The sequence below is a fragment of the Dendrobium catenatum genome, unplaced genomic scaffold, assembly GCF_001605985.2.
Source record: "Dendrobium catenatum unplaced genomic scaffold, ASM160598v2 fragScaff_scaffold_1402, whole genome shotgun sequence".
NCBI lineage: Eukaryota > Viridiplantae > Streptophyta > Magnoliopsida > Asparagales > Orchidaceae > Dendrobium > Dendrobium catenatum.
This window is the reverse complement of record NW_021319864.1, coordinates 171,065-180,963: the sequence shown is the minus strand read 5'-3', so window position 1 is coordinate 180,963 and position 9,899 is coordinate 171,065. Positions and strand designations below refer to the sequence as shown.

The following is a 9,899-nucleotide window of genomic DNA, read 5'->3' as shown; positions in this document are numbered from 1 at the left end:
CAAACTTATAAGAACATGATATGAGAAAATGTAATCATTTAGAGTTAATTGTTTTCCGTTCAGATGTTAATGAACAAACAATATATTCCAACGCAAACGTATAAGTAAACTTTTGTTGCTTTCAAATTTAGATAAGAAAATCAAATAGCAGAGCATTTCGAGAATTAGCCTAACTTAGATTTCATTTGGAATAGCTTTTTATCACTTTTTTTTAAAAGAAATTTTTATGCTAGAAAACTATTGTAAAACATAAAAAGAAAACTATCCCAAATAAAACCTTAATTAGATACACAATTTCTCAATTGAATCAAACAAACGTGTTACTCAATACTATCAAATACGTAATACAGATAGTAAAAAGAAAACATAATCTGACTCACAGCCTGATAGATCTCCCTTTTCATTGTGTACAATTCTTTCAGAATTTGAGACAGACAGTTCATTGGATCAGTCTTTGTTCCCCATAATCAAGTGTTACAAACAAAAAGAATAGGAAAACAAAGAATACAATACTCAAATCCTTAGAATAAAAATGGAGAAGCAAAAACCTTGGAGTACAAAAGCCATGACAAAAAAGATTGATGTTTGCATCTCATACATGTGAAAACTCTATAAGGATTATCTCTTCTGCGTTTAACAGAACTATAGTAAAATTTTATCTCATCGAAGATATAAAATTTGCTTTATTTGCATCTCATGGTTGGTCGAAGAAGCAGCATCAATGAAATTATGCGAGTCCCAACAAATTTTTCCGTCTTCCTCCTTTAGGTTTGTTGATCATCTTTTTAAATTGGATCAAGTTGCCAGCATCCGAGCAGAAGCCATAGAATTTGAAACTTCTGTGATGAGAGATTTAATATCAAGCTTTGCATCCTTGGATCAAAGTGCTGTTGTTTAGCAACAGTTGCACAAGATGAGTCTTCCGCTTACTAAGCACATCATTGAAAAGAAACAACACAGTTAGCTTGTACATATTGTCAAATACTGAGCAGAAGACCACAAATTTCCAGCTTAATTTACAATACAACCAGATTACATTAGACTTTATATTTCATAGATATTAAAAACGAACAGTTTTCTCACACTGTGGCCTAAAAGAAAAGAGAGGGCCTGAAGAGTAATGTAGCATAAGGCGATATAAAGATCATAAACAGATACTCCCACAGAAAAGGTTCATGAAATTGACTAATGTTCAGCTCACTTAAGGGAATTCATTGAAAGAGAAATGAATATTAACAAAAAGAAATGGGATTCCATAAGCTAGACGGAAGGCATATCATCCTAGTAAGTTTTTTTCCTAAAATAAATAATTAGGAATTCACTATTTTAAACTTCGTAAAAGCAAGCTCAAGTTTTCTTAGTTTATGTGAACAAAGACATAAAAAACCAAGCATCCCTTTTTAGACAACCCAAATATTTATCATGATTTTTGTTAAAACGGAAGCATATATGCATGGGTTTATGACAATTTAATTATTATTTAATTCAACAACTGTGAATCCCTAAAAGTAATGATTTTGAAGTTAGTTTTAAAATTAAAAAATTTTGAAAATTGGAACCCGCAATGGCAATCTGGTGCCAAAGCCAGCGAGCTGACACCTGAATGAAGCCCCCAACACTTGTGACCTCTTGCACTGGTGTAGATCACAAGTGCCAGTGCAAACCCGCATTGATGGAAGTGAGCACTTGGCAAAGCAACTCCACAAATTCAAACATAAGATCAAACCAAACGAATGTCAAAACTCAAAATTATTCATCTTAAGGGCGCTTATGCAATGTTACACCTACGCCCTCAAGCTTGCAAGCATTAGTGTGGTAGATTGCAGGCACCAACGACCTAGTGCTAGTGCTAGTAACTCCATACTGATGTTAATGAGTCTCCACCAATACCACCGAGCTCTTGTTGACACCAACAGGAGTTGAATACCAAGGAAGAAGTGGTGGGTTGGGTCATTTAAATTTGGATTTTATTTAATTTTTAATTAGTTAGATTTAATGTCTATTTGAAATGATTGCAGTGTTTTGTGAAGGTGATTGTGAAGCTATTCCGTGAAGGTAACTTTTTTTAAAGTTGTGGATATTTTAATCTGTTATTTTCCAAAAAATTGAACACTGCTTTCTTAAGGCTACCACACAATAACAACTTGGTTGTAAAAAACAACTTTTCACAACAAATTTTTTTTTAAACAATAAAAAAGCAACAAGAAAGTAAAACCCAAACAAAATAATAACAACTTGGCTTGGCTGTCGAAGTCGGCGGAAGTACGAGAGAGCGAGAGAGAATGGAATGGCGGAAGTGCTTCAAAACAAAAGCCCTGAGTCTAATAAGTGAATGCACATGCGTGAGGAGAATAAAAAAGCCGAAATGAATCGGGGCGCTGCATCGATGCGCCTCGGTGCCTCATGACTTGAGGCGTACGCTTCCGTGGAAAAAGACGTAAGCCTAGCCCAGGGGTTCGAGGTTAAAGCCTCAGTTCGCCAACCTCCGCCTCGATTTGAGGCGCGCCTCGAGGCATCCACCTCGAACGCCTTTTTAATGGTTGATCAGGATGTGAATTTCAATAACATCTCTAAATAGCATACAAAAGAATGGTGTCAAGATTCACCTGCCATGCTAACCTGACTCAAGCCAAACACGAACCTTCAGATTTTAGTCAACCTATTTAGGATTTTAGTTGAGCTTATGATAACACTTAAGAGATTAAAAAAAAGGTCAGATTCAAGTTGAACTTGTGTTAATTTAATAACTCAAATTCTATGTTGCACCGATACACCTATTTATGAAGGCGTGTTGTATCCGATACACCGATACACGGATACGGCTCCGATACTCCACCGATACGTGTCGAATACGCCAAAGCCGTATCCAATTAAAATACTATTTAATTTCAAATGGACACGCGTATCCGATACGCGTGCCCGTTGAAAAACAAAAAGAAAAAAAAAAGACATGTCGTATTTACTTCCGCGATTGCAAGCAAGATTCTCTCATTTTCGAGACGGATTTGAGTCTCTTGATGATATGAAAATATTAAAAATTACTAATCTTTCACTTGATGAGCCTTTTTTTTTTAAGTGTTCACTTGATGAGCCTGGATTAGAAGCTATGATATTTAATGAATATGATATAGAAGTTCAAAGACAAACCAATGAAGAAGATAATTATATCATTCCTTCTATTGAATAGTTGAAAATTCATGTGCTAGATAATTTATGTTTATGCTTTTGTTGTTGTACAAGACATTTAATGCTTACTTATATTTTGATATTATAAGCTACAAGGCTACAAATGATGTTTTTTTTTTTTTTAGTAATTTAAAATATTGTAATTTCAAATATTATGCTTTGATTGGTTTCTTAATTTTTATGTATGATTTATAAATTATAATGTCGTGTCCGCGCCGTACCCGTATCCTATATTTTTAAGAATTGGCGTGTCCCGTATCCGTATCGTGTCGTATCTGTGTCGTCGTATCCGTATCGGTGCAACATAGCTCAAATTTAATCCATGCCATAAAGGATATATACATCCTTATAATAAAAACCTATCTTATAGAAAGTCATGGTTTCTTATTTGCTACTTCTCATTTGTATATGTCCATTTTATATTGTGTTAACACATCTATTTTTTTGCATTGATACTAACTTGACTGCTCCTATAAAGTTGGGCTCAAGTTTCTTTAGTTTACATCAGGTTAAAGCTTATGACGTTCATAATAAGCATGTTAGGTTCAAGTTGTTTTTGATGAAGTTAAGTTATTTTTGGGTCAAAGTAACACAAATTAACAAATTTATGAGAGGAAAAAAAAAAGAAGAGATGATAACATTATCATCGACATATAGGTTGAGGATAAAGTGTAGTGAATGATTGTAGGTAGTAACACCACTTGGTGATAATGAAGTTTATTTAAGAGCATTATTGATGCGATAAATGAGGATTATATAATGTGGCTGGGATAAGGGGAAAGATCTTCGATTAAGATAATCAATGTTGAAGTCATTCTATAGTGAATACTTTTGTGTGCTTTTATGGTTTCATTGCTTGGTGCTAGAAGTGAAAATGTTCAAGTGGGATAATATATGAAAAGATAACTGGAAGAAAGACAGCAAAAAATAAAAAGGTGTACGAGATGAGAATAAAATCCACCAATAAATATTGCATCTAATAAATATATTGCACGGGCTATAAATGAGGTGAGGTAGATCAAGAAAAGAAGAAAAAGAAGGGAGGGAAAGAGATGTAGAAGAGAGCTTGTGTAAGAGAAAGGGAAAGGAGGGGGGACAAAATAAAGGGTGAGAAGGGGGAAATGACAAGGTTCAACTTTAATAGAAGAGAGCTTGGTAACGACAGAGATTAATAGTTGCATAAACAATAATAGCTATTAGAAGAGGGGAGAAGCACAAGTAAAGAGCGTTTGTCAGCAGAAGAAATTAGAGATTTGAGATAACGTTTTGTGTTGATCATATACATACACGCATGCTTTAATAACTTAATTTAGCCTAGCCCAATAAGAAAACTGAATCAGCTAGATTGATTTTGGGTTGAGAATTAATCTAGCCTAAATATCAATTACAAATCAAATCAATTTTCAAATTGCCAAGTTATATCCACTCCATTTTCATTTCCTTCAAATGAATTTGATTCCTCACCATCTGTTTAGATGGTATATGGAAAATAGCACTTGAACCCTACTTGCTGGAGAAATTCATTCCATTGCTAGAATCAAATGATAAATAGGATGAGCCTAGATGCAAATAGATAGAAAAGGCACAAATGCACTCCACCAACTAAGAAAACTCACACTGAGCTTGGTAAAAAGGACTCAAGATTGTGATTGTGAAGGCTTAGGGTAGGAGTAAAAGAAAATGAGGGATATGGTGAAGATGAAAAAAAGAAAAGAAAAGCATTCCAAGGAAAAGGATGTTACAAGTACCTAAGGTTGAGGAGGATGGAATAATGGTCATTTCCCCTTATTTATTCCACTTCTAATCATATTGTCATTGTGAAAATTAATCTTAGGAACAGCATTTATAACCTTTGTTAAAAGCTGGTATATGTTAAGACAGAAAATTTTAAGACTGTTTAATTATACCATGTGATCTTGAAAAGTATGACCAACTGGGAAGCATATCTTTCACATATTTAACTACAACTGGGGCTAAAGAAATGCCTAGGTTCAAGAATCAATAGAAAATACAAAGTTAAGCCTTTAATTAGTACTAGGCATGGTAAACACACTAAACTGATTACAGGTAAAGTTTCAAACAAGCTAGTATTCAAACAAAACTTGTGCATAGACCATTAAGTTGTTGGATTCTTCAGTAACAGAGCAATCGTGTTAATTCGCTAATTATCTTAAATAATTAATACGGTTTTCATAATCTTTAGATGTCACCTAAGTAAGCCAATATTTTGGATGCTGTTGGTTAATTTCAGTTCAGATGAGATGGGTAAGGCCATGTCTGCCTATGAGATGGGCATTGCCATATAACGATGTTTCCAAATAAATGGGTGGTTTACATACAAATAAGTGAGAGCCTTGTATTAACTGTTCATATTTCTTACAAACTAATACCCTGAGGGACATCTAAAAAGGTCCAACCTTACAAACTAAATTAAAACACAATGACAGGTAAGAATGCTGAAAATTTCTTGAGATGGAAAGCTTGAATACTCCCAAGTGGATTCTTTAAGCAATAATTTTGGATATTCTGGTATCTCATATACAGATATATCCAATTCAAACTTTCAAAAAGCTATATTAAAGATTCTGTCTAATATGTCAAATAACTGACTAAAAAATAATAAAATAAGTGCCATGCAGAAAATTTTAGCAAAAGAACATAACAAGAATATGATAAACATGTTATAGATAAAAAATTTTAATTTACTCTAATTGTGATCTTGGAAGCTGCACGATTTCATGTGCTGTAACATAAATCACTGTCTTTTTTTCTAATATGCTTGCACTGTGCAATAGTGTTGATGGATGAGTGCATATGTAGGAAAATTATCATACCTGCAAATAAACTATGTATTCATTGATAGTGAAATATATGTTTCTTTACACGAATATTTCACATCAGCTACATATATAACCTACTTTTTAAAACTTAACATACTGCCATATCCATGTATGTATCTCTGCAACCACATATCCAGTACATGCTTCATAATCTGAGGTCAATGAACAGCTAGACCAGGAAAAGTAGCATTTGAATAAAATAAAGAAAGTAAGAAACAAAACAAAGATATCCATTAACAGAAAATAAAATGAGAGTTAAGAAACTGTAAATTGTCTGCCTCTAACGAGAGAAAACAAGTACTTTAGCTATTATCACATAAAAAATAAGATCACATCTTGAGTAAAGTAATATGGTTAACAGAATAATTCCTAGCGACATTGTTTAAATTTATGAATACTTAATTTAGCAATAGCTGTAGGAAGGTACCAGAGTTATTTCTTCTATCACTCGTATTCTTTAGGCGAAACAAACTTCAAGCTTCCTGTTACAAACAGATAACATCTTCAGACATGACAATAAATTTCATCAGCTGCCAGAAAAAATAGGTTTACCTCATTCAGCACAGCAGTTGCAATCCAGGAAGCCAATTTGTGAGTTGCCATCAAAACGCTAACATCGCTGCCAGCGCTACAAATACCTTGAAGCCGTCTGATTCCACCATTACTTAACCATTTCACCAAACAGAGCCATCATATCAATATTTGATGTCCCTATTAATTATACTTTCCATTTTATCATAACTGTTAATATTTCGGCTAATTGGTGTTGCACCGAATCGAAATACTACAAAAAGATAACTGCTCCAAAATTAGATCATTTATCCAACTTCACATTCGGCACATCAGCAAGTTGGCCATCCACATTCAATCAAATTTTAATTTTGCTACGTTTGATCAGCTGGTGCAGCCTCATCACTAGCTCTAGGAATTACACCCATCCTTCTCATGTCATCTTGTAGCTCCAACACCTCAGCCACATCACCCAACTGCTTATACTTCCTTATCAAACAATTGTAAACATTCTCATCAGGGTTAACTCCGCAAGCAATCATATCTGAAAGCAAGTTCCTTGCCTCTTGCATTTTTTGGCAATTACATAAGCCCCAAACCAAAGAAGTATACGCATGCAAATCAAGCTCAAACCCACTTTCTATCATTTTGTCTCTTAAGACAAACGCTTCCTGTAGGTTCCCTCGCTTCAAATAACCATGCATCAGAGACGTGTATGCAATTTTATCTGGAACCAGTCCAATCAAAACCATTTCCTCAAAGAGCTTAGTTGCTTCTTCTAAGCATTCACTCTTACAAAACCCATCAATAAGGGATGTGTAAGTCAATACATTAGGCTGCAAACCCATCTCTCTCATTTTTTTAAAGTGATAGAAAGCTTCATGCACTAATTCTTGCTTGCACAAACCATCTACTAAGGCGCCATATGTGACAATAGTTGGGGCAATGCCCAACTCTTGCATCTTGTGAAGCAGACTAAGAGCCTCTGAGGTATTCCCAGCCTTAAAATTAGCATCCATGAGAGTCGTATAGATCACATGATTGGGTTTCAAGCCACAGTTATCCATCTCATGAACAAGTGCTTCAGCATCATTGAGCTTCCCTTCATTGCAGAGGCCCCAGATGGCAGTGCCATATACTGATAAATCAGGTTTGTGACCTTTTTCTCTCATTTCTTCCATCAGATTCACTGCTCTCTGCATGTTCTTATTATTGAAATGAGCATGGATAAGAGCTGTGTAGGGTAATTGGTTCATAGACACTCCAGACTTCACCATTGCTTGGAAAACTTCTTCAGCCTCCTTGAGCTTCCCATCTTTGCATAACCCATCCACTAAAGCAGTATAAGTAACTACATTTAACTTTACACCATCCTGCAACATTTCATTACGTAAAATCAGTGCTTCCTGAAGGTTTCCGGCTTTGCAATTCCCATCTATAAGACATGTATACGTAAACTCATTTGGTCTAAGACCTCTCATTTTCATGTCCACAAAAAACTTGGATGCCTCCTGCATCATATGTTCCTTACAGAATGCATCAATGAAAGTGCTGTAAGTTACCACATTGGGCTTCAGATCATTCCTCCTCATCTCATTGAGGTAAGAAAAAGCACCACGTAGCTTCCCAAACTTGCAAAAACAATTAATGAGTGCATTGTAAGTGATCAGGTCAGGATTGCAACCATTAACCTTCATCTCTTCTAGGAGAGATACAGCCTCTTCAAGTTCCCCACATTTTCCATGTCCATCAATCAATGAATTAAAAGTCACCACATCAGGAAAACAGCCCTTCTCTTTCATCTTGCCCAACAGCTCTTTCGCACCCCTCACATCTCCTTCCTTACACAAGAAATCAATCATAATGTTATAAGTAAACACACTCGGCATGAAATTTGCAGAGAACAAATCCTCAAAAAACTTCTTTGACAATTCTCCCTTGCCTAATTTCGTAAGCCTCTCAAGCAAATTGTTACAAGATCTCAACTTGGGAAAAATTCGGATGTTCCACATCCTATAAAAGCACTCGTAGGCCTCCTCCAAAAATCCCATATTAGTTAACACGCCAAAAAGGGTATCAAAGAGCCCGGGGTTAAAAACGCACCCCGTATTGCCAAAGTTCCTTCCAGTTACCTGAAGCACATCAACAAAGCTCACGGACTCGGGTAACACCCTCGTCGAACTAACAAACTCTTGAAGAACCTGCTGAGCTTCTAAGTACATTCTCCCGCTAAAGAGTATATGGGCAGTGATGCAGAAGGATTCAGCGGTGTGGAGGAATCCCCGTCGCCTTGGAGCCCAAATGAAAAATCTAAATGCCGAATGGGGGTCTTCCTTGAGCTCGATAAGGACTCTCGAGACTTTAACAGGGGCGAGGGGGGATGAGAATATAGACAAAAGGCAAGGGTCATCCCAATGACCGGAGGTTGCTAGGGCAGCATAGATTCGATGGTCTTCGGCCAAATCAGTTTGGGAGAATAGGCGGCGGATAGGATTGAGGGAGGAGCTGATACCGGAAGCAGATACGCGGCGGGCAAGAAAGAGCATTCTCGTGGCTAGGAGCAGGATTTGAGTGGAGCCATTGGAAAAGAATTATGAAGAAGCCGCTCTTCTTCCTCCATGTGCATGGAAGAAAGCAGCGACTTAGGCGCACTAGGGATTAATTTGTGAGTGTTTAGAGCGGAGAAGAACTGCAAGAGAAGGAACATCCCGACCAAATGCATGATAAGTGGCGGGCCGGGCTGGGCTTGATATGGGTAGTTGATTATGTTGAACAGTGTTTTTTTTTTTTTTTTGAAATTAGTGGCAGAGCCAACTTCATTAACAAAATAATAAGATTATAAGTGTAAAGAGTTATATTTGTTGCGTCCTGAAATATTCGCGGTGGTAGAGAAATATATGCTTTAACGTCTTAGCATTGTACGAAGATCCAGCACACAAGCAGATAAGAGAGGGGGTGAAACTTTCATAAGAGACACCAGAGTTTTTACGTGAAAAACCCCTGAAAAAGGGGAAAAACCACGGGGCCTGGCCCAGTTTGAATGAATCCACTTGAATTTGTAGTCGTTACAAATGAGGCTCTTCCTTGGGAGAAGGCCTTGGATTGATGTAGTAAATGTACATCATACAGATTGCATTACATAGTAGGAATTACATATACATGTTTGTCTGGTCGGAAAAACCGTAGTCGGCAGGAGACCGGGGTCAGAAAGACCGTTGTCTGTTGATGGAGGTCGGATGGACCGTAGTAGGCGACAGAGGTCAGAAGGACCGTTGTAGTAGGGCGGTACTTTGGTAGAACTCTGGATGTCAAGTAGTGGCCCAGCAGAAGTCCAGGCCTTAGGTGGTGTTCCGACAAAGCAAC

The 9,899-nt window shown here is 36.6% G+C and overlaps 1 protein-coding gene across 1 annotated transcript; it reads right to left on the bottom strand.

Moving 5' to 3' along the window:
* Positions 1 to 354: 354 nt before the first annotated feature.
* On the bottom strand, positions 355 to 9,257 carry LOC110109368 (putative pentatricopeptide repeat-containing protein At2g02150). The gene is made up of 3 exons (XM_020840403.2): positions 6,579 to 9,257; positions 6,454 to 6,508; positions 355 to 929 (listed from the first exon to the last, which is right to left on the bottom strand). The coding sequence occupies exon 1, from the start codon at positions 9,080 to 9,082 to the stop codon at positions 6,911 to 6,913; it is 2,172 nt and encodes a 723-aa protein (XP_020696062.1). The 5' UTR covers positions 9,083 to 9,257; the 3' UTR covers positions 355 to 929; positions 6,454 to 6,508; positions 6,579 to 6,910.
* Positions 9,258 to 9,899: the final 642 nt, after the last annotated feature.